This window comes from Tympanuchus pallidicinctus, unplaced genomic scaffold, assembly GCF_026119805.1.
Source record: "Tympanuchus pallidicinctus isolate F22 unplaced genomic scaffold, pur_lepc_1.0 scaffold25, whole genome shotgun sequence".
Taxonomy (NCBI): domain Eukaryota; kingdom Metazoa; phylum Chordata; class Aves; order Galliformes; family Phasianidae; genus Tympanuchus; species Tympanuchus pallidicinctus.
Window position 1 is genome coordinate 4,390,431 of NW_026294742.1, and position 25,500 is coordinate 4,415,930.

The window sequence follows — 25,500 nt, forward strand, 5'->3', positions numbered from 1 at the left end:
CAGCTCTCATGAGCAGATGTGCTTAGCAAAAAGTTTTGCTGTGCCAAGCCACTATGAACAAAACAAAACAAAAAAAAGTTGCTGACAGTATAAGATTTCCAAAACAAACATTTCTGTTATTCTCTCTCCATAGCAAGCACTTACTGAGCAGCAGCTGCAGCAGCCTGTGCTATATGTTAGCAGAATGGTCTGAACTGAGGGAGCACTGTTCCTTGCACTTCAATTTAATTTGTGGGTCTTACCACAGGTTTCGTCCCACTTGGGAGAAGTTTCGGTGATTGATTATTTTGTCCATAACTGGGGAAACAACAAGTGGGTCTGAAAGGAGCTTGATGGTTGGTTCAAACAGGGATTTCCATGGCAAGCGGCCGTATCGCTTATGGGCTACTTCATACCCACGAATTTCTCCTGGTACAGCAATCCATCGGGGACCTGGAGAGCAGAACTGCAGTGTTACACCTGGTAAATCACTGGCCTGTGGAGTACAACTCTCTGAAAGCACTCAAAGTATGGATTCATAGACTGTTCACATAGGCTGTGAAACTCTCCATCCTCAGAGAAGATAAAAAAATGTGACAACATAAGGCCCTGAGCAGCCTGCTCTAGTTCTGACATTACCCTACTTTAAGCAGGAGTTGGAGCAGAAACCTCCAACCAGAATCATTTGTGATTCCTGTTCTTCTAAGGGCAAGAAAATCTCCTCCAGGAACAAGGACACTCCCCAAAACAGAATGTGCTAGGGAAGGAGAATGGATACAGCAAGAAACGCGGAAAGATCCAAGAGGTGCTGCTAAAGTAAGAGTGCCTGCTGCCAACTGGTGAGAGCAAATGGACATGGAGTGACTGCAAATGGTAGTGAAGTGATAAAGAGATAGCTAAGCAGATCTGAAGCTCAGCAATTTAGACAAAGAGGAAGGTCCCCAGTTCCTCCATCCTTCCTTCTGTGCACTACACACTCTGAGGTCCTTACCGATGGGTAAACGAGCACAGCCAGACAGCAGATCGCTAGGAATGCCTTGGGGAGCTGTTTCACGGGCATTGATCACCTCGACTGTTCCTAGAAAAGAGAAGGAGAAAATGCATAACAATCTCTTCCAAAAGGCAGGTGAATATCACCCAGCAAGTCAGCTCAGCAGACTGACCGGTGCCTGCCTAGATGCAATAATGGTGCATGGACAAGGCCAGCATCTGTATCCCAACATCTGGGATATGCTGCTTCACATCTGATGCATCTTCTTGCATTTCCTCTGCAGGTGGGAAATGTCAGAGACAAAACTTGAGTCTCATGCTACTAGATAGGTCATTTTCCAAGTGATGTTGAGGCAAGGTCATGTTCGTACCATGTTAGCAATACCTAGGTCTCAAGAAACTTGAAAAGAAAAAAGGAACAGTCACACACTTGTATTTCAGGTGTAGCCTAATTATTTCTCCTCCTTATCTGCCTTCTATCTGTCTTTTTCCACTGCAGGCCACAGAGCTGTCTGTGCTGCAGTAGCCCATGGTGTTGCTGTACCACGGACGAGAGCCATGCCTGGCCACCTAGGGCTCTGCACAAGCAGGATAATGTGGGTAGCAGAAGAGAAGGGTTGTTGGGAAAGTGGCTCTGCCAAAAGAGGGAAAAAAATATAGGTGCTTTGCCAAATTATGCTATTGCTTAAGAAACGACTGAGAATTTCCAGACTTGCAATTCCATGATACTACTTGGAAGGGTTTTTAAAACTATGATATTGTTATTTTGTCCGTCAACATCTATAAGCTCTGGGGGGTTTTGGTAGCCAAGGCAATTTAAAAAGCATTAAAACATAAAAGCAAGAACACAGTAATGCAAGAGATTAAACCGAGCAGAGAAGTACTTCCCAGCAGGCCCTGAAAATTGCTGGATTCAAATTTCTGAACAGAAGATGCATCCTCTGGAGCAGGAGATTTCAGCACCACTCTGGGGAGTCTGACCCCCTCCCCCCTCCCCACCAGTGATACTGTGAGATGCTCCCCATGGCAGCAGGTTCTGCTGGAGCTGCTGCTGCTGCTGCAGGCCAAACCCATTAAGTCTTACCCCCAGGGCTCCACCAAACCAGTGACAACCCTGGGCTGCTGCCCTCACTGCCAGCACATACATCTTGCTCCACTCCCAGCTCCTGCCATGGCAGTGCTCCCTCCAAGTGGCAGCTCGGACAGGACCATTCAAATCTTGCTGTACCACTCAGATATATGACTTTCAAATATGATTTGGGATCACTTTACATGCCAAGGAAAGGTGCAGTCAGTTCATTTTACATTCAAAGCTCCTTCCCTACCACCACATGTTCAGTCTGCAAACAACTGCACTCTTCAGCCCTGCTCTGCGCGCTGAAAGCTTTCAGGACAGCTCCTGTAATTAATGCTTTGGATTAAGAGCAAAAGTGTATTTTGTGTGTCTTTGTATACAGCTTTTATATAAAAGAAATTATTCTGAGAGAACGTGAAAGAATTTGACCATGGAGAGTGCAGGGCTGGCCCATACCTGTGCTTGCATTATAGATTGTAAATACGACTCCACCACCCAGGCCTGAACTCTGAGGGTTCATCACTGATGTGCAGATCAAACCAGCGATGGCAGCATCCACAGCTGAGCCCCCTCTTTTCAGGATGTCCCTGGAGTGAAAAGGGAAGAAAAAAAAGACAGTGTTAAAATCCAGGGATGATGGAATGGAGGAGTCCTGTGAAAAATCACAGAATCATTGAGGTTGGACAAGACCTCTAAGGTGTTCTAGTCCAGCCATCCACCTACCACCAATACTGCCCTCCAAACTATGTACCTTAGTACCACTTCTACACTTGAACACTTCCAGGAACAGTGACTCAAAAACCTCCATGTGCAGCCCATTCCAGTGCCTGATCACTCTTTTCAAGATTTTCCTAATATCCAACCTGAACCTCCCCTGGCACAATTGAGGCAATTCCCTCTCATCCTGTCTGTTATTCAGGAGGAGACCGACTCTCCCCCCACCTAGCTACAACATCCTTTCAGTGAATTGTAAAGAGCTGTAAGACCTATCCTGAGCAGTGCTGGTCTTCTTCTAGGCAACAGGTCATGAGGCAAAGGGAACTGCAGCTGCTCACAAATGCTCTTGACAAAAAAGGATGGGAAGGAGCTGCCAGAAATGCAGAAGGATGCTCAGTGCAGAGGGGAGAGCGTCTACATGCTGGGAACCAAACAAATGATTCTTGACTCCCCACCTGCCATTCCCACTAAAAGGCATATGCTAATCCACAGGCCAGAGACATGGAAGCAGAAATAATGGGTCCACACAAAGCAAACTCCTGAGACTTACTGTCTCAATTAGCACAAAATTCAAACCTTACTTCACTGTTTATGCAGCGTGCCTTCCTGGGCTTCTGTAATATAAAAATATCCCCATCATCCTCAAATAAAGCAAAAAAAAAAAAAAAATACAAGGAAAAAACTCATATCAAACAAGTAGAACAAAAATAAATAAACCACCACAAAATGATTGCTTCTACCAAGGTACAGCCACACCAAAAATCACAAGGGCATGGAGGCAGACTCATGCTGTTGATAGAAGAAAATTTCTGCTGGAGAAACATATCTCAACAAACCATCCTTCAAGCACAGCCATAACAAAATCTCCTTTCAGTGGAAACGTGATGCTGGTGAAGAGGGATTTCCTCATGCAGCGTGCCAGTGGCCAGCCCTGCTATTTGCTAAGGTTTCCAAGTGCTCAGCTTAGGGTATTGCTTGAAAAAGGCAAAGTCAGAACAGTAAGTGGAAGAACAGTTCATCAACTGGAGTGTAACTGCTCCCAGAGGCTGCTGCAGGAACACAGAGCACAGAGGGACTGCTGTTTATTTTACATCCATTATTGTTGTTGCGACCCGCTGGGGCTGGGAACAGGATGCTACCCACAGATCCACTGATAGTGGCTTTCCTTTGTTTAAGTGACCTTGGACCAGCTGCCTGCAAGGAAATGGTATGTGGATAACTGGGGAGTAATGAAACCACAGGGATCCACGGGGCTTTCTGTTTGCAGCCCTGCACAGCTTTCAGCCTCCTAGCAGCAAGCTGCTCCCCGATTGCTGCCCTGAAAGCGGTGACTGAGGCTCAGGGTTACGCCTGCAGAAGACCTGGAAGCATATTAGAAAGCTAGAAAAGAGTGGAGAGGACCACAGCAGTGACCTGGGACAGTGGTCCCCCAAGCCCATGTACAAAGCCTAGTGCCAGGGAGAAAAAAAGTAGTGAGATAAACTTAAGTGAAAAACAACTTTAAACGTAATGCAGCGCAATCAGATGTAAGAGAGGAAAATCAGACACATTGCTGTCATTTTCCCAAAGCCTGAGAAGCATTCATAGGTATGAAGTGGTTGCAGTCCTATACTGTCTGTCACCCAGAAGCCTTCCTGCCTCTCCTCTTTGCCTCCAGAAACACTTGAGCTTGGAGAAGCCCTCCCTGGTCAGGATCCCCATCTGTTCTGTGTCATAGCTAGCTGCCTGCTACAAAAGCTGAGTGGTTCCTCCTCCAAAAGGGGAGGACAGTAAACATATCTGTTCAATGTGTGTACACCTACCTTTCAGCTTCTGGATGGTGCTAAGATCATTTGGTGTTGCCAAATACTTGTTTATGTGTGAAAACACCCCTTACCTGCTGCTAATGCACTGCCATATATACAAGGCACACAAACCTGTTTCTAAACAAGAGTTTATGCACGATCCCACCCTCCAACACTCCTAATTAAAAACAGACAGAATAACACAAGTTAGAACTTTGGCTCCCACTAAGATCAGGGAGGAGAAAAGAGGTCTGAGCAGGAAAGGTGCATCTGCCAGGGTAACAGGACCTCTCCCGGGAGCTGAAAGCTGGGCTGTGACACAAAATCCCTATCAAGATCAAGGGACCAGTGGGAGGAGGACATTTGTCAGCAAAGAGGACTCAGCAACACTGCCCCAGGCAAATGAAGTGCTTGGTTATGAGCTCTGAATTACCCCATCCTGCTTTGTTACCTGACAGTTTTCAGATGGATCACACCCAAGACGCTGGCTTTGTGATTGCCTCAGGAAGACAGGAAAGCCAGAGATAATCTCAATTGTTCTTGTGCCTCGTGTAGTGGGGCCCTAATTCCTGTCTGTGACTTCTTGGTGTTACCATAACACACAGCAAAAATAACAGCAGCAGCCAACACACGGACACCTTCTCACAGAAAATCTAAGCATGTTTTGCTTTGTCGTTGGTCACTACCGATCATTAAAACCACTCTGCAATACAAACAAGACAACAGGAGAAAGAAAAGGTTTCCAGGTGTTTCAGAAGTGCTCTACATTCCTCTCTACTGTGTGGCAACTGTTAGTCACTGTCACCTCTGGCAGCAAATACCACATGTAAAGATATGCACTCAAACTTATTTCTTGTTCAAGGGAAGGGGGCTTTCCAGGTACCTGCTGCCTTCCACTGAGCCACCACAGAACGGACAGCAAAGCTCCCCACCCACCTCCACAGCGTGCAACATCTGAGAATATGTCAGATAGGATGGGTTACATGATGCTGAGCATGGCCCTTTACCACTGTTTCTATGGGGAGCAGAGGTTAGGGAGGAGGAAAGCTGAGATTTCTCCCCCAGAACCATTACACTGGTTCTTCAAAGCATAGCAGGAAGCACGTCCAGCCCCAGGTCTCAAACATACATACCTTGGGGGGCTCACCAACTAACTGATGTTGTTTCCAAGCTCTGGGGAGGTGTATGTCCCTGACATCCCAGCACTCCTGGGTCCCAAGACATGGGACAGAGAAGGAAGAAGAAGCCTTAGAGTCAGGCTTTGAGCTCAAGCTCAGAAGTCATGGATCCCAGCAAGGATAAAACCAAATCGTGGTCTCTGTTACTAATGACTTCTTAGGAGCTGCTTTCCCCTTTTACCTCTGAGGCCTGATATGGGTCTCTATGATTAGAGCAGGGTCCAAGGCCCACAGCCACACTGCTATCTGCAGACTGGCCCCCAGTCTCGACAGCTTCCCACTCTCCCTCCAACCTATCTGAAGGACAAGGGAAAACATTCTCTGATCCATTCTCTTAGCACATCACGCTCAGCTCCCCATGCCTGACTTGGCTGCATTCAGCCAGAGTCCATGCAGACTTGGCTGCACTCCCCACTTCCCTGTGGAATTCAGGGCCATTACACCTTTCTTGACCAGCCAAACTGAAGGAGCACTCCCTGTTTTATTGGTTTGCCTTCCTTTATTTGGATCACTGCTACAAATAATTATAATGCCAAACAGTGGAGAAAATCGTAACCCTACAAGCAAAACAGTCTGGTACCTTATCAGGTTCCTCTGGAGACAACTTAGCACTACAGCTGGCAAGACTTGATAACAGTATCCTTCCTGCCACTTAGTTTCAGGTTTAGGGTCCTGTCATTAACAGCATTTCCTTAAAGTCAGGAGCAGGAATAGCATTTCCTTACGGAAGAGGACGTAACAATCAGGTCTTGTTCCAGCAGCAGTGAAAGGCTGCTTCACCCGCCCAGGAAGGGTGAATATCGGCACTTCTTCACACCCTCCTTACAGCCAAGTCGAGCAGCTCTGGACTGAAGTCTGCAGTTCTGCTCTGGAATAGGAGGAGCTGATGCCATTTTAAATACACTTGAAACGTGCTGAGTTTTTTACTTTTTTTTCCCCCTCTTTAAGACCACCTATTAGATAGGAAGCTGCCTAAGATTGATGAGGAGCAAAAGCAGCATCTGCTTCTGTTAAAAAATAGTTACCAATTTTGGAACTATTGAAAGACAAGATGGGAAGGCAAATCCTTTGGGATATAAAGATTTTTCAGAAATGCTGCTGGGTCATCACCGAAGAGGGTTTTCACAGCAGATCTTTTGCTTGGAACAGCTTCCCAGGAAACAAACAAGTTTTTTTTGCTATTAAATTCTCACCCTCCCAGTGTCTTGTCCTCAGGGGGGTCTTTGTTCCACAGGAAGCCAGTTCCCAGGGTTTATACTGCATTGGGGATGTGAGATCTGAGGAAGCTGCAGGGCCAGGCCAGCTCAGCTCACCTCTCTGCAGCAAATCTCACTGCTGAGAATGAGCCCTTCTCCTAAATTCCTCCCCGGCTTCGTGCTGGCTCTTGCATCTGTCATTTGGAAACATAGGTGAGGAGCAGTGGCTAGCAGAGTTCAAACAGCACACAGGAAGGGCATTTAATGCTTTCTGCACTGTTGATGGAAAAATCCTCCTCCATTGCCAGGAGGAAAAGAGGTTCAGAGCTGGAGGTGAACGCTGGGTTGTGTACTGTTTGCTGCCAGGCAATCAGCTCCTATCTTCTCATGGATTCCTGACATGAGGACAAATTAGCTGAGGTGGCCTTCAGTACCACATCCACATTCTAAAACCTGCTCTGTCTTCTCTTTTAGCCTCCCATCCCTTCTCACTGAAGTTCATTGAGGGGCAAGGTTTTGCCAGAGTAGGGCCCCTGACTGTGCCTGAGAGGACAGACACTCAGTTGCTCAATATTTACTTTCAGTCCCCAATTTCTAGCAGTACAACCATCTGCAGCAAGAGTCAACCTCATTCAGCACTGCAAATCAGGCGCCAATAGCTAAGAGCCAGTCTTAGCACAGGACCTGCCAGCAAGGATGATGATGCTGGAGGCTTGCCGAGGTCGCTGGCTTTCTGCAGGGAGCCAAAGAGTTGCATAAAAATTTCAGACAATTCAACCTCACACAACCCTAGAGTGTACAAGCACCATCTCCAGAGATGGGAAACTGAAGCTTGAAGATAACAGCTCAGCACAAGTTAAGAAAAAGTAGCAAATGGGAGTTGTGGCTCTGCTCCCCCCCCTCCATTTTGTAATAAGGAATTAGAGTTATGTGGTTCCCTTGCTGAGCCTTCCTTCACAGCTGAGAAGTGATGGAATTCAGCAATACAGGCATCTCGAGATGTTTTCCCAAGCTCACCATCCCACTTATTAAAAGACACTATTGCACTTAGCACAAGAGATTTGGTTCAGTTGCTCTCATTAAGTTCATTTAAAAGCTCGGTTGGGGAGCACAAAGATTCAGCTTCATCAACCACTTAAACCATCATGTAACACCTCAGAAATTTCATTACTGCTAATGACAACTCACTGCATATTGGCCAGCAACATGGTTTGGGCTGTTAGCTTTCTGTTTCATAAAGGAAATTAGACTTTTGATTAAAGAATGAAGTTCATAAAGAGGTTAAAGAATAGGTGCTGCTTTTAACTTCAAACATTTCAGGCACTGAGCCCACTCTGCACTTGGAGCCTCTCTGTGCATCCTTCGCATGGGCTTCTGAGAGCCCAGGGAGATTTGCAGGATAAAAAAAGATAACTGGGGGCCAGCCCAGGGCCCCAGCAAACAGAGGGACTGCAGAGTCATTGGGGGGAGCAGGGGACAAAGTGGCACTATTGAATCTCCCCGTGCACTTGCCTCTGGGGACTGGTTGCCATTACTCCACTCTCACCAGGCAGGCAGGTTTAATCACAACACGTTGTTTTCATTTGATTGTATAACTTCACCATGAAGCCTAATTAGTTTGTTTTTCCCATGGTGCTGTGGAGGTTACTCTTTACATATGTTTCCACTAAAAGCATCAGCAAGAATGCATTTGAGGAAAGTTGTTTTGCTTATTTTACTTATTTTTAAATTCCTCTAGAAAATTTTAAGTGTGCATGTCTAAAGCCAGTGGTGGTCTGTCTGCAGTTCTGACAACGCACTTCAATTTAGCAAAGCTGTTTGCCTTGAGGGGGAAAAAATGTAAACTTTATAATTTTTATTTTATATACATCTATGTATTGTATGTGTGTGTGTGAAGGAATGCATTATCCATGTTTGGTAGATTCATTCTCTAGTGATTTTTTGGCAGTGACAGTAGAACTTAGCCTGTTCCATCCCTGAGCTGTGGGGGCCAAGCACAATTCCCTGAGCTGTGGGGGCCGTTTGTCACGGCTTTGGGTGTCAGAAAATAATAAAGAAATTACTGTCTTGGAGCTCAGTGCTTCCCAGACACAGCTAGCAAGTGGAGAGGCCAGCAACGTCTCTCCTCAAACACAGAGGATGTGGATAAGGATTGAGGTGACCGAGCTGCAAAGACAGGCTCAGGGCAGAAGAAAACCTGTAGAGTTAAAGAGCCTGTGAGCAGGGGGTAATGGACTGGGTACAGCATTTGGTAGGATGAGAAGAGCAGCACTAGTGACTGTACAGGCTCTAACAGCAGCACAGGGAAATGTGAACAAGCAGACATGATAGCAAACGGCCCAGCAAGGACTCAGGAATTGCAGTACAAGTCCCAGCCCTTGCATCACTGGGAATCTCATTGCTCATTACACCTTTCTAACTCCTCAACTCTCTGCATCAGCCCAGGCCCAAAGAGACAGCATAAAAATTTGCAAATGTTTGCATAATTGCAGAAAAAGAGTGAAGACCTAAATACAATACTTACTTAAAATAAAATAAAAGAAAAATAAAAACCACCCCAAGTTGATAATTTCTTTTTGTTTCCTTCCTCCTACATCTCATGACTTTGGGAGTTATTTCTGAACAGAAGAAGTCAACAGCATTGTTGTACTCTAAAAACCACTCAACTGGCTGGGCACGATATGGAAAGGCATCAGGGCTGTGCACAGAAAGATGCTTGGCTTTGCTGAAGCTGAAATTAGGTGGCAAATGAAGTGGAAGCTCACAAGTGGCAACAAGGACCTAATGGCTAAGGCTGCTTGGAGAAATTGGATTTCATTGCTACTGCTGTGACAAAATCCCCGTGTGAGAATAAAGATCTCAGCTTAGGTTAAGCAAGAAGCCTAACCTGGGGCCCAGCATAAAAAAATCTCACTTCTTGATGTGCACACAGCCACAGTGCGCCTTCACCAGTTACTCACAAGTGCTGTGTCAGTTTGTCACTGCACAGTCCGCAACAAGAAGTGTGGTGCAATGACACCAACACCTGCCTCACTCCTCCAGCCACAGGGTAGAGCACACAGCTTCATTCACACGTACTGCATGTAGCTTGTAAAGGTTTAAGTTCCATCCTTCCATTTTCATGCATACAAAGGTTTAAGAACTGAAGTAATCGCAACAGTAAGAGTTAAAGAGTTAAAATACATGAGAAATAAGTTATTGTGCAAACTAGAGTCTTATGACCAGAGCAGCTTGAGGATTTTACACCTACATCTTTCCTTCCAAGCAACATAAGCATGCCTTCTATACTTACACCATCTTGGTTGAGTTTCAATTACATCTATGCTTTGCTTTCCAATGCATTGTGCCTTTCCTGATAGCAGATATGCCTACTGCAGGCTGTAGTCCAGAAATGTACTCCCTAAAGGCTGGGCTGTCCATCCCTCCTTATCCCATCCACCTGCTTGCCTTCCTCACCCCTGCTGAAGCCTGGTTGCAGCTCCCTGCTAGATCCTCTCCCACTTTTCAAGAGAAATTCCTAAGCCACTTATCCAACAGACTTACCACTATGAAGTAAGCAGTTGATTTCTTTTTTCCACTATTAAAAATAACATTACGTTCACATTCTATAAATATTTGCAGCTTCCCATAGGCCACTCATGTGATATTAGGTAATTAAGATAAGCATCAGAGGAAGATCCCCATCAATTTTCTGAGCTGCTCTGCTGCCAATGAGCACCCGAGGAGCAGCAACTTTCCTCAGCCCAAGAAACAGGGATGAGGCAGAAACCCAGCTCGCTCCCAGTCACCACATGTACCTGTCCACCAACCCAAGCCCACGACACACAAAACACAAACTGTCAAACCAAGAGGTCTGTGCACGTACCGGCCGATGTTAGAGCAGGTCTCGGTGTCAGCAGCCACAGCTCCATGCAGGTACTGCTGAGGACCACACTTGGGTTGAGTCAGGGTGACCAGGAGCACAACCACGGCCGCCAGCACCCCGAGGGTCAGCAGCACCAGGCAGCAGATCCTTCCTGTCGTCATGCCTGCTCCTGCACGGCCAGAGGTGCCTGGGAAGCTCTCAGTCCTCCTGCGAAGGCGTCTGCTCTGCTGCGGGGGAAGTGGAGGATCCCACAGTGAAGGGAGGAAGGGAGGTCTCACTGAAGCGGGTTCTGCCTCCTGTGATCGACAGTTACATTTTTGAAGAAAAGCTGAGATGAAGGTAATGCTGCACTTTCTCTTCTCTGCTCTCTAATGTGTGACACAGCTTTCACTTTCTTTTATAAACTAATTTTCTGGCAAATCCTCCTTATACGTTTTTTTTTTTTTAAGTCTCTGATGAAAACGTTTAACGCATTCATTGCTGGAGCACTTCAAAGTGAAATCCCAACACTGGTTTTTGGTTTCAAGCACTTTCCCTGTCCTTCCATTCTCACCGCATGCAGCAAGCTACAAAGCAAAGACAGCCCACGTGTTGAATCCCTGGGAAAATCACAGCACTGATCCTGCATTACACACAGGATACTTTCCACAAGGCTACTCAAAGAAGTAAAAGCTAATCACTAAAGAAATACAAAGCTAGAACTTTCTCATTTACCCTGTAGTTTACTCCACCTTTCTTAATGACTTGCTTTAAATCTTGCCACTGCCCATGCCATGCATCTGTAAAAGAGCATAACAAATAATTAAATGTAATAAAACAGTACATTTCTGCAGCTCTACACAAATCAAGAGTTAAAAGTTCTGGGGTCCGGCTTGGATCGCTCAGCAATCACAGCACCTGGGAAGCAAAGGGCTCTTGAATAACACAGAACAGATTCCCAGCACAGCACTATTAGCAGCACAGCTGGCCCCAGTTAGCTCTATCACAGCTCTTGGACACACAGTTCCTCTCACACTGGAAAAGTTAAAGATAAGGCTTTATATCTGCCTGCTGCCTTTATCACAGTTATTAACTGTGATCACTTCCCAGCTAAATTTCAGGGGAGGATTAGGCTGGGCACACTTTTAACTTGCACCCACTAAAATGCACTTTGTAGCTGAGTAATGCTATTCCACGTATCATACTTCTATAAACAGATTTGATAGATGAGCACGTGTTTTCTGTAGTTGTATCTTCCCATAAGGTCATGTGGTGGAAGTGAGAATACTCCAAGAGAAATATATTGTATTGTCCAAGATAAACCATGGCCCCTGGGGAATCATTTCTTGGTCTCCATGCCTCCATCTCACTTGGTAACCGACCAGGTATAGCTGCCAAGCCTCCCCAGCTCTAATGTGACTTTGCATTTCACCCCATTGCAAAACATCCCTGATCTCATCAGATTTCTCTGTGTGACTTTCATATTTGTTTCTTTCTCTCCACGTTATTCCATAACACCTAAAGAATCAGTTACAGTGGGTTTAGGGAAAATCATTTCCTGTAAATAACTGGAAACCCTGGCCATCAAGAGAGTTGAGTGGATTTTGCCTGTTTGCTTTCATCAAATGCCATGGAGAAGTTAACTGCAATCTCCAGATTTCTTTGAAATTTGCTTTTCAACTCAGCAGGTCAAACACCTGTAAATATACAGTAACTGCTGTGCTGCCAAAAAAGAGTCCTGGAAGTGGCAAGAAAGAGAGCAGAGAGTATTAACCCCCAGACCACTTCTGGACATGCCAAGATGTGGTTGGGATCCATTGCAACAGATAATTCCCACAGGCAAACCCTTCACACACACAGGAATGAAGGCTGAGCTACCTTCCCTTTCTTGCTGCAGCCTTCACAGTGTTGTTGGTACAGTTCTCAGCTTTGAGATATTACACTGCAAAGTCTGTACTGGCTATATCTAAATTATACTGTTAAATATACATATTTTAGTATTTGCTTAATTAGAACTACAATTATTAACATAATTTATTAACTAATAAATAGGAACAGAATCTTTACATTGTTCTTTATGCTGTTTGGGGTTCCATTACATCTTTTTCCAACTCTTCAACTGAGACTGAGCTTGAAAACTGTTTAACAGTTGAAGTTCAGGCATAACTAAGGTTAACACAAACACCCCAGTCACCTTATAGGCAGTAATAAATCACTGAGGGGTACAGAACCTCACATTTTAAAGGCATAGCATCACTACAGAGCAGAGGAGTTGGGAAGAAGTTCCCTTGCAGGCAGCTTACTGCAAATCGAGGAGCCACTCTCTGAGAGCACTGGGATCAGTTTGCTGAAGCAGGATCCATGGCAGTACAGGGCCAGCATCACGGAAACAAGGTTTACTGCTTTGTCTGCAGCAAAAAGGTAGGTTTGTGGCATTTTTCTCCATGCCTCTTGAGCACAGTTTCCCATTGGTTGAGGGAAGGAGAAGAACATCACTGGACAGAAAGCCAGACATTTCTGCCCAGCAGAGAAAAGCTACTCCACCGACCCTCAATTTATCACTCTTGTTTCATCTTTGATAAAAATAAACTAGAAGAACTCTAAGCACACTCCAAGCATTCTCATGGTAGCATCCTGACCATCCTTCTTTGCCTTTTGTCTTTGCACTTTTCAATTCACATTGCAACATACTCCAGGGGCTGCATTGTTCTGCTGGTGTTTGACCGCAGCGCAGTGTCTGCAGTCACTGTGATCTTACCGTAACAAATAAGAAGTGCAGTTTATGTTTCTCAACACTAAATGAAGTTTAAATTGCTGGATAAGAATCTAGGAAGGTTTCCAAAAGCATGCAGCCGAAGCCAAATTGGATGCACTTCATACACTGTTTGTTTCCCCCTCCAATCATGCTACAATCCAGAAACATCCCTTGTCTTTATATAATAACCAAATAAGAAAAATAGAGGCAGCATTCTATGAATTTAATGTTCAGATCTTGTTAAGAGAGCAATCAAAGGATGCAGGCCACAGATGTTGGTGCTCGTGATGCACCAGGAAGGAAATCCCTAACCTTTGCAAATGGTTTTCTTTGCACACAAGCAAATTTTCTTTACTGATGGCCATGATTTGCTCCCACGAAAAAGAGATACTCAGAAATTGCAAATCCTGGTACCAAAGAACTTTTGACAAAAACTAAACCCATAATTTCCCCTAAATTCAGGAAAATCAAACTCTGTTTCATTTGTTATCGAAACAGTCTCTAGAATTACTCATTACTTATATGTCAGCATTCAATGCTTCCTATGACGGAGCAGCCACACTCAACATCAGAATAAAAGTGAAACCTCCTGGTGCAGTATTTAACTCTTTAGACTGTTTCGAAGCAAATCCAGTGGGAAATGTTTTCTTAAAGACTAAACCTCATTCATAGTATTACTGCAGTAGCTTGAAATACTGGTGCTAGGAAACAAAAGGGAGTCTTTTGTGCATCCAAGGACACCTGGAGTAAATGCTGTCTGAACTCTGGTTCGACTAAATTAGGCAAAAGTACCATGGTACTGACCACAGAGGATATCTCTAGAGGATATTAACTTACTTGAAAGCATTAAACTCGCTGAAAGTGTTAAATAAAATGCATTTTATAATTAAATACACATCTACCTGTGTATGACAACTTACATAGCTGCCATTGTAAGCTTTATAAGACCTCAGCAAGACACAGTCTGTGATATTATTCCAGTTGAATTTTTCTATTATTAAATGCAACAAAGCATTGCCAAAGTCAAAAGGAATTACTGTTATGTTATAATGAAATCAGTAAACAGAGAATATGGCTCAAACCCACATCCCCTTTGGGAAAACATCCATTTCTAGGGATGTTTTAGATGCTATACACTACAAACATGATAGTCAATGACTAACAGCCCTGTTCAATCCTGAGACAGCACGTGAGTATAAATAACAAACATCTGCTCTGCCAGTGCTTGCAACAAATGAAGAGCTTCCAAGTCAAAAGATCTCTGACAAGCCAGTGTTCCTGGGTGCTCACTGGGATCCCAGGCTGCAAAAGCCCATGTCTACTGCTGGGATCCCCAAGCACAGTGCCAGCCTTTGGCATGCTGCACTGCTGTGCTGGAGTGGAACTGTTCTGCTGGGGGAGGCAGCTCAGCTGCTCAAAGAAATCTCACTTTTTGCAGCTCAGGCAAGGCCTGCCAGAATCACCTGGGTCAGAGAACTGGCTAGAAAGTAAGAATCACAGTTTGAAGCATTTATATTTTGGAATTCATTTACATTTCGGAGTTAACTAAAAAAATCCCAACTCACTCAGTAATCTGCCTCTGTTTAGTTTTCTAATGAATAAGACGCTTGCCAAGACAGGGAGCCAAGAATCAGACTTAAATCCAAACTTTAAAGCCAGGTTCTCAGCTGGGTAAAAGTCAGAGGATTGCACTGATATCAGCAGAGCTCATCTGCTCCATAGTGGCTGAGGACCCGAGGTCTTGCTTGTTCCCTGCAAGGTAGGAATACAGGAGAAAATTATCTAAAAGCAGAGAACAATTAATTTTCTCTTCCCTTCTTCTCCTCCTCTCTACTTCTGCCATCGTATTTTACAGAACCTTAGCGAATTATTTACGTTCTTTAGAAGACCTCACTTGACACTGATGGGAAGTACTCACATTAATCTCAACAGAGACTGAGCTACGGCCTCACAGCCTGCCCCAGCCATTTGTCCACGAGACTTTTGCACTCTTTTGGCCATCATGTAGAGCAGGAAGTTCAAAGACAGCATAACTCACTCCTCTGGCTGTCCTGACCTACACGTCTCAGCACTGCTGAGCTGGAAGCAGAGGAGCTAATAAGGCAGAAAGACACATTCAAGTGCTCCCAGCTATGGTCAGAGCCAGAGCTGCATACAACTTCATCATTCCCAGGCAGGGGAGGCTGGAAGACCTGTGAGCTTTGTGCTGGGCTGGGCTGTTGGTGGCTGAGAGCAGGGCAGGCAGAAAGGAGCTGCTGTGCTCAATGGAGCTAAGCCATGCTCAGGAATAGCCTCCCCGCAACAGCTCAGGACCTCAGGGAGGGAATGGAGATGTGAAAAGCAGTATATAAATGGTGGCAAAACCCACAGGTTTGCCTGCTTGACCCTTCCCAAGCCTCCCTGGCCCACATCACTCTGGTTCCTAACTCCAGCTCCAGCCACCACAACCAAGGAGATATCTGGCAAACCCTCCACGAGGTGCATACACCAAGCCCCAAGCAGCTGCCATGCTACAGCATCCCTAGGCTGTTCATGCAGCTGGTGCAACTTGGTTTTGCTTCACCTCTGTTAAAGAACTTGATTTTAGTTCATGGTGTATAGAAACAATAGGGACTGTTGTCTGAGGAAGCCATGTGAAAACACACGCTCTCAGAAAGAGGAGCAAGGAGGGAAAAAAATATATGTATATTTAAATCCCCTTACTGAGAACTGAAAAGAAAGGAAAAAAAAAAAACATCTAGAAGCAGGCTTTTCTGGGATTCCCAGGTAAATGGCAGAGCTGTGCTGAGTACAGCAAGTCTTTCCAAGTGTTTCATCACACTGAAATCCATGAGTAAGGAATGAAGATCAGAACTAGCATCTGGATTTCATCTCCCCTCCAAAATGAGCAAGAGTGCTCAGTCAGTGGACAAACAAAAAGAACCAAACAGATCCCATTTTCCTCTGGAGATGGCAGGCCCCTTCTCTCCGATTCCTGCAGCTGTTTCTGAGCAATACAACTTTACACACAGTGTCCCTGCTGGAGTTTCACACCAAATCCTACATCTTACGGGAAACCAGTGCATCCACCTCTCCAGCTAAGTACAGCAGCGCTTGGGCTGCTTTTCATTCATGCATTTACATGAATAGTTCTGTCCAAAGCCAGCTTCTGTTTTGCACACTCTTACCTGGCACCACTCACACTGCAAAAAAAAGGGAACAGCTGAGCTTCCTTCCCACCCCACCTGTGGGTCTGGTGTCCCTCCTAAGCTAAAGCTAACTCTTGTTTAAGTCCTTCCTAAAATAATGCAAGTTGCTAACTCTGAAAATATGATTACCTTCTCAGTGCTGTTCCAGTGAAAGTAGAACTGTGCCTTTCTGGGAAGCCGTACACTGGGATCTCAACAAGGGAAGGTGAGTACAGCAGGATCCTAGCTGCCTTCATGATCTTATGTACTTCACAAGCAGAGCAAAAGAAAGGCAGAGAGAAAGCAGCTCTACCAACAGCTCTACCAACAGCCTGTGCCATGTTCTGGCCTAAAGTAAGAGGGTTATTGCTGTCTGTACAACTCTGCTGACAGCGCTGCTACTTTTCCACGCATGCAGGGATTGCTTCCCAGTGACTTCCTTGTGCAAGAACACAACAAAGTGCTTCCTTCACCAGAAAATGGAGGAGCAGCATGCAGGGTGGGAGAAATTCAGCCTTCTGGGGTTCGTTCTCTGTCCCTTTTTCTTTGGTCCTGCTCATCTTTCACTAATGTTTTACTTTGGAAATTCCCCAGCATTCAAATCCTTTCAAGAAATGGTGTTTCCAGGCTCTTGCACAATTCCCTATGGAGTTGCTGTATTTACCCTTAGCCACTTTCCCACACACTGATCAATGTGAATGGCTCTTTTCCTCCTTCAGAATTTTACACCCTTTCCTCGTGGGACACACTGATATCACGGTCCCAAAGTTACTCAGCTGGAACACAGAAATTGCAAAAATTCAACTGTTGCTCATGAATAAGAATGAGCAACAGCAACAGAACACCACCCTGCTTTCCCACATTCAGAACTGGAATATGAATTAATCTTTGTCGAGGTTAAGTGTGTACTCTAAAAATACCAGAACAGAGCTGGATGAGCAAATAGATATTGTTATTTCAATAGAGAATAAGGTGTTTTTAGAATTTTGTGTATACCCTTCTCTTCTACGTTCTTTGCTGTCGAGTGCTGTACAGGATGCCACACACCAGACTACAGGATTGCCAAAACACTGCTGGAAGGTGCCCAAAATCCCCTGAGCTGACCGCTATGAGTTGAGTATTCTTCCAGAGACACCAACAGCCTAAACAGGCGTTAAATATAGATGGAAAAAGCAAAAATATGGAAAACAGAAGTATTTACAACAGCTAAGTAATACGGTTCAGTATCTGCCATGTCCTGCAAATGCTATGAAAGAGTTCTTGGGAAGTGTGACAGCACAATGGCAAGCATTAGAAAACACAGCCCTGAGCAAGGCTCCTGCTGGGCAAAGAAACTGAAGACACTGACAGTGCTATAGTCCTTTTCCAAATCATATGGCAGTATCTGTACCAGCACAGAACTTTTTTTTATCTCTTTGGTTCTATTTACTTCTGCTTTACTCACCACAAGCTTCATCTAGGCTCCAGCCCAGAGATATTAACGCATGGACTTCCATGGCAGTCAATAAAAGAAAGTTAGTGGCATGATGGAAAATGGTAACTCAGGAAAACCTTAAGATGTTCTTTTTTGCATCAAAAGCAGAGCCATTGGTCGCAGTGTCGAAGGGCAGATGGAAGCAGCAGCTTTTCACAAAACGTAGATCAGCCTGCAGTGGGGCACTGAGGTCGTTGTAAAAATGACCAAGTAAATAATGCACACAGACACACCTGGTTTGTGTCTGCTACAGATTAGAGGACTTTCAGCAGGGAGTCCTATTTTAATTATGATTAAACTAATTTGAAAGCTTAATGAACACAGAAAGAGGATCTCATTGCGGACATCTCCAGGGCTTTGCACTAGCAGCCAGAATTGCTCTGAAACAAAATGCCACTGGATTTGGTCCCTCAGCCTCAAAGATCAACCTCCCTGGAAATCAAGAAACCAAAACCCAAACCCAACTCCAGGTGCCACAGCCTGGTGCTATCCGACCTTCTCCTAGCAGTTTCACAGTCCTTTCACTTTCACTGCATGGCTCAGGCAGAGCATTTTGAACACCATACTGGGCTAAGAGCCACTCTTACTAACGCACTAATACTTTGACAGAAACCTGCTGCTCATTTGCTCCCCTTTACTCGTTCCTGTCTGGATCTCGATCCCTTAAGCCTCAGTGAGGAGTCCAGACAAGGACCTGGAATAAACGCTTTGGGAATGTGCTTGAAAAGAACAAGCAAAGAGAAACAAACCCTTTGAAAGGGCTGCCTGTCTTGTGACAGACCCCTTAGCCAGCTCTTAGGGGCCCCTTCTGAAAAACAAAACGAAGCACAGTCACAGCCCAGTGGGAGTCCTGGAATATGAACTGAAAGGAGATTTACGATAAGAAAGAGAAAGGAAGATTTGAATAACTGCCTACTGTTACCAACAAAAATAGGCTTTATCTGTTCAATCATAACCCTGTGCCTACCGTCAATGTTTGGCTTCTGCCTTGTCGGCACCTTAGTTAGTTAGGTGGAATTTCCTGATAAATAAATGCACGTCTGCAGTGGCAAGAGGTCGGCGTAAACACAGAACCACCCCAAATTACAGCTCAAAAAACTACATTTATCAGGACCCACTAGAAACCAATTTCCTGTCCCAGTTCCATTTTGTGCTGGCACTTAGATTAAAGGTGTTGACAGCCAACAGTCACAACAGAAGCAGCAACTATCTAGCTACTGCACTGAAAGCACATTACCAGATGGACATCATTCCCAACAGATTACATGACAGAGAATAATATTTAGGTCAGACTATCATTAGGAGCTACTACCCATAACAGCCAGCTTTCACATGAAATGGAAGACTATACTTGATGTGAAATCCAAATAGCTTCATTGGTGGTTCTTCAGCAGCAAAGTGAGAATTAATGGTAACTACTTGCTGCAGTTTGATTCCCAGAGGACAAGTACCTGTATCTTTTAAATCAAAGTAGCATCCTTGATAACGAGGTCAGAAGTTGGAACCAGACCTCGCTTTCCTCCTTACTTCATGCTGATGTTTATTCATTTGCAAAAGCAAATTCCCATCTTCTGGGTATTGCTCCTGTAGAGAACTGAGGTGACTTTTACCTGAGGTGGTCATTTGGTATCTAACCATCCTGAAAGTATCGGTAATATTAAAGCAACATAGAAGGAATGGAAGTATTTAAAAGATGATTTTCTTATGAATTTCTTCATGGTTGACTTAATTCATCTGCAGCCAGAGTGCAGTCAGAGCAAAGGGATTCTTGCCAAGGGGCTGCTTGTTGAAGACACTGCCAGGAACTCCCTAAGGAGATACACAGAGAACCACAGCTTTACATACACTTAAGAATTAGCACCTCAGCAGCACTGAATCCTGTGTAAACAGACTGCAACACTAACACAGTCTGACATAAAAAAAGAGTAATCTCTTCTGTATTACTTGGTGTTTAATCATTTGCCTTTACTAGAATTAACAGGAATGTCAAATTCAACTATTCTACAAATGGCACAGAATGATGTGAAACTGCCAGCAAGAGGCAAGGACTCACACAGCGACAGCTTGCCAACAGTGGTGAAGCAACGTGAATGCCTAGAGGTTAAGCTAACAAGGACAGGACGTAAACTGGGATCACTCAGCATGAGAAATATGAGGAATGAATATAAACGGCTGAAAAGCAGAACATTTCTGGGAAACAGAGGAGATTTAAGAACAGAAAACAAAAGAGATACAGGCTTGAAAATGATGTTCACAAGTTCTTTGTGAAACCGTGAACCCCATGCTCTCCCTGGACCTCTACACGATTCTAAATGCAGTTTGACAACGGGGCCCTTCATAAGGACACAGCGAACTCAATCTCTATTTAGATAGGAGAGTAGCTCTAAGAAAAACTAGTGGGTGCTGCAGTGGTATTGCTTTAACCTTGGCTGTGCTGGAGTAAAGCAGCTATGGTATGCTCTGTGTTGCTCCCTAGGGCTGACAGCTCTTTTAGTTCCCGTGGGTCGCCAGGGCAGGCTGTGTTATGAGAAACATCTACGCACGATCCATCTGTGCCTCAACACATGCAGAAACTAATACTGCAATTAATTAATGGACTGGCAGATGAGGACACGTGCAGCAAGAGGGCTAAGGGATCTTCCCCAGGCTTTTGCTTGCCTGTTTGAAAAAAACAGTAGTCAAGAGGAGCTCTAAGGCAACATCTGAGTGCCACAGCAATTTCCCACAGTGTTCAATGTTCCATGTTTTTCCTCACAGTGTTCAATGTTCCATGTTTTTCCTCACTACAACCCTATGAAAGAAGGAAGGCCCTTTAACCTCATTAGAGAAAAGGGAAAATAAGGCTTGGAAAGGCTGAATGAGTAGTGGTAACTCAGCTAAACTGCCTGCTGTGAGACTCCTTACCTACTTAATTTAGGCACATACAAGTTGTTTGCTTGCTGACGTGCCCTTGGAGATGTCAGACAAGGAGGAAAGCATAAGGCAGTAAGAGAACACTCATCAAGAAAGCATTTTCTCCCAGAGCGACCTCCTTGCATATTGAGGCTATGCTTTGCAGGATTTGGTTCAACATCACTTGCTGATGGGAAGTCGAGAATAATACTTTTCTCCTTTTGCTCCCAAGCACGGCCTGTGCTTTTCTATTATTCCTGTGCTCCTATCTCAAACCTGCAAGCTTTTCCTGCATCTCACTTTCTGCCCCGCATCCCATGTCCTGATGAGGGAGAGAGAGCGCAGCTGCGTGGTCCTTCACTGCCTATCAGCATTAAACCACAGCACTCCTTTCAACACTCAGCATGGATGGGGAGCTTCTCTCAGGGAATACTTAGCTTCCTTGGTCTTTATCTTAAAAGGCCCATAGGCAAATAGTTTTGAAAGCAATCACCTCTCAGCAGAGAGGCCAACTGGAGCTCTTCCGTTGGTTTTTGTATACTCAGAGCCCTGTCCAGCATTCACAGGAGTTTCCTAAATGAATATTAAGACACAATTTCTTTCTATCTTAAAGGATCATCCTTAATTGCCCTTTTTCTATGTTCTTTTTTTGAGGTCCTGTAACAGATCCTCCTTCACAAGCTCTGCGCAGTTTCCCATTTGTGCATACTTCATCTTGCTTGTCAGGCTGAAACTCCCAATTTCCAAGGCTTTCAACTGTCACCTCCTGGTCACTCACCCCAGCAATTTATGTTGATTTCCTCTCATCTTGGCAGGCAGGAGCTAAAAATTGCATGTTCTAAAAGCAAATGCTTTAAATGAGTAAATGACTGCAGAATCAGAAAGGATACAGATGAAAGACTGTTGGCAGACAGCTGTTAGTGGGAGAGAAACATTCTGTTTCTCAAACAGCACTTGAGGGGAAAAGGAGATTATTAAAGGTATTACTAAATAGATTCACTGCTCTCTGAGAACAGTGCTATCTGCTTTTAAATGGAAGGATAAAAATAATGGATAAAAATACCGTATCAGTCACAAGACCATGAGCTTACTCCATCCATACTACGACTCTGGACCTTATCCCTTCCTAAGGCAAATATTTACTCTATACTGTATTTTATTAAGTAGCATAGAGCTCCATTTAGTTGTTAAACGATTTTTTTGTTTGTGTACTGGGGCTATAAAAGTGCTTGGATGCTGACCTAATCCAAGGACACCTCGCCATGGTGATGGCTATATAGGATCCTTGGGGAAACTGCAGGTCAGACACACTGGAGCCATCACCCCTCCTTCCCATGACTGCCATCTGGGGAAGTGTGGGCACCCAGTGGCGTGATGGAAATGCAGCCAAAGGCAGCCCTGAGTATAGCACTGCAACTCAGAGAAGAAAACCTGATATTGTGTTCAATGGCATTTTGCAGGAAAATGGTGATCCGGGAATTAGAAATGTCAGTTTGGCAAAATATAAATAGCAAGGAGAGCTCTAACAGCAAGCTTGAAGTCAATGCTGGGCAACTCGTGCCTATCTTACTGCACAAAGGCCTTGCTTTTGACATATGGGGAATATCTAGAAACAAACAAAGCTGTATATTTCAACTTGAAGCGTCGTTTCCTTCAAAATCAACAGGAAAAGAAATGGAACAAAGTGTTTTTTCCTCCAGCCTAACCTCATTAAATTAAAAATCAGAATTTAGATCACTTGTCAACTAGACTGGAAAATGGTATTTGAAACAAATTGTTACTTTTCATAGCCCAAACCCTAGCCCTCAATCCCTGCAGTAAGAAAACAAACTCAGTTTCAGTAGCAGTAATTCTCACTGTACTCAGGCTTGCTCAAACTCTGGATCCAACAGTTGTTTCAACTCCCTGCTTAATGCATCACACACTATACTGCCAAGAGACACATCTCATTGCAGGTTTTGAAAGGCCTGGGTTACTTATTCCTCAAGCTTCTGGATTCTTATACTGATGGAACAAATCCAGTTTTCATTAACCAAAGTATATTCTAGCTCTTCATACTGACAAGAAAATCTTCAGTCCTAAATTTGCAAACTTGAGAGCACACATAAAAAGGCACAAAATACACTCCATAGTAAATGAGAGGATTGCTAAGGTACCCTAAAGACCATGTGAGGCAAGCTGGAGTTGGGGACTACTGACACAGTGCTGCCATGCAGCACCTTATGCAATCTCTGTTTGCAGAAATTAAGCAGAAATGTAACAAATTTGCAGAAATTAAGAGAAATGAGTGCATGTAACAGCAATCAACTGATAAAGGAAAAAAAGAAAAGTGTTTTACAGTATAAGTTCTGCCTATTCCCTTTAGAGCTGCTCTGGCCTCGTTTCCACCAGCCCCTGGAGATGACACATTTCAGTAGGTACCCATTCTGATGCACTCCTGTCCCCCTGCTTCTGGGTCTTCTCATACCAAAGAGTTTCTGCAAACTTTACTTTAAAAGACAAAGAAAAATGCTCTCTGATGTAACAGAATAGCTACAGCATAAACAAAAAGCCAGAGCTACATTTCTAGGGAGCCTTCAGTTTCTGTCTGAGCACCCTGTGGCTCACAGTGCAGAGGAGCACAGTAGCCTCACGTGTCATTAGCATGGCTTTCCACAACTTGAAGAGGAACCCCACGTAGAAGGCCCTATCCTTTGAGAATTGCCAGTTTTCTGTAAGATCCTACTACAATATAGGCACTTTTTTAGTCAGAAATTTAATACTTGATTTTTTTTGTCCTACCTAAATAAATTAAAGGTACAACAGATTACTCATAGACCTACATAGTAAAAGCAGTCAGAGGTGGACATGTCGCCCTGCAGTGGTTAAATACAACCTGAGAGCCTGCTGTCGCTTCATTCAGAACAGTTTAGACATAATGTGTGGATTATCTTTTTTCTCCTCAGACAACAAAGGAAGCATCATCTTTATCCAACAAACTGACTTCAAGCCCTAACAGGTCTGTGCATGGAAGAGAAGGGATGGGTAATGTCGACACCTGCATGTGCTGAACAGGTTTGGACAGAAACGTTGCTTCAGCTGAACCAGAAACGTTTCCACTGTTCTGAAAATGCCCCTTTTCACCTATAGGACTCCAGGCTTTGTTCCAGCTGAATTCTCATTATCCGGTAGTCTGGTTTTGCTCCCATCAGACCATGTTTTCTCATCATTTCATCTATCCTTGACACACCCGACACCCAAATAGCTCTCCAGCCAAGAGAACATTTTGACAGAGCTCCTTGCTGTTATGACATTCTAACCTGTCCTTACGGTAGGGGATGAAATCACTTTCATCCTGCACAAGCAACAAGGTTTGTCTCATTAATCAGAAATCTATGCTGTTTCTTTAAATTAGATTATTTCTACTTCACCAGTTTCTCTCAGATGTATTGATTAACCTAATCAAGTTAAATGCACGGGAATCTGTTCCCAGCTTGGATTTCTAGCTGCTGCACCTGAGTCAGACTTCAGCAGATCGCAGAGTGGGCAAAAGCTCTCCTGCTGCTCCCATCAAGTCAGCTGCTCGCTGACTTGATAAAAGACTGCATCTTTTCCTGCAAACTCTGCTTTACTTCGAAGTGCATTACCAAGTCATTTGTTTCCACAGCAATTGTAAGAACTTAGCTGCCTTGTTAAGCTTGACCAAAACTAGAAAGCTGTTTGTGATTACACCAAGGTGACAAAATGGTGGCTTACGCAGGTGAGGTGATGGCATGGCTGAAGTTAATCACTGCAGCTGTGCACTTCCTCACCCAATAGAAAACTCTAGCAAAGCGACCGATCAAAAAAGACAGAGCAAGCACCAAAGCAGATAAGTGAATGCAAACGATGCTTTGAGAAAAGAGCTCAAACTCCAGCAAAGTTTCTTTCAGGAAAAACACACCAACGATATTCAGGAAAAAAAAAAAACCTTTTTGCTGCTGTGGCTTAAAGACTGCTATAATTTGGAAAAGGAGAAAAAGGCAATCTAGGCAAATGGCACATCATCAGGTGGCACAATGCTGAACCTCAGTCTCTCCATCTGCAAAATGGGAGAAAGTACATACATAACCTGCAGGTGTATGTTTGAGAATGCTGAGTGACAGCAAAGAGTGACAACGGAACCATACCACTGATTTCAGTGGGCTCAAGAACAGACTTGTAAATATAAACAGCCTACCATTCCATGGTCCTCCTCAGCAGTTCCCACAGTTATTAAAATCATGTGATAAATGTCTCCCATTAAACTATTTTATTCACTTAATTGGATGAGTCTTGTTGTCATTCGTATGAAGCACCTCCAGTGTTCAGTCATTCTCTCAATCATTCCTTTCTAATCGTTTTCCTTCTCTATCACCCACAGGAAGTACAATAGACCTCTCGTTTTCTTACCTTCTGGTCATCATAGCCATAACTTTCACAGTTGAACGC

General features: G+C 44.3%; 1 protein-coding gene and 1 long non-coding RNA gene across 2 annotated transcripts in view; one reads left to right on the top strand and one right to left on the bottom strand.

The window, feature by feature from the left end:
- GGT5 (gamma-glutamyltransferase 5) overlaps positions 1-11,296 on the bottom strand; it is a 21,429-nt gene extending 10,133 nt beyond the window's left edge. Inside the window, exons 1-4 of the mRNA XM_052689453.1 lie at positions 10,785-11,296; positions 2,501-2,631; positions 971-1,057; positions 243-432 (exon numbers count right to left, since the gene is read on the bottom strand). Coding sequence (XP_052545413.1) covers positions 243-432; positions 971-1,057; positions 2,501-2,631; positions 10,785-10,945 — 569 coding nt within the window. The 5' untranslated portion in view covers positions 10,946-11,296. The remainder of the gene's footprint in view (positions 1-242; positions 433-970; positions 1,058-2,500; positions 2,632-10,784) is intronic.
- On the top strand, positions 11,025-25,295 carry LOC128083865 (uncharacterized). The gene is made up of 3 exons (XR_008208232.1): positions 11,025-11,123; positions 16,844-16,911; positions 23,997-25,295. It is a non-coding gene; the product is annotated as an uncharacterized LOC128083865 (long non-coding RNA).
- The last annotated feature ends 205 nt before the right edge of the window (positions 25,296-25,500 follow it).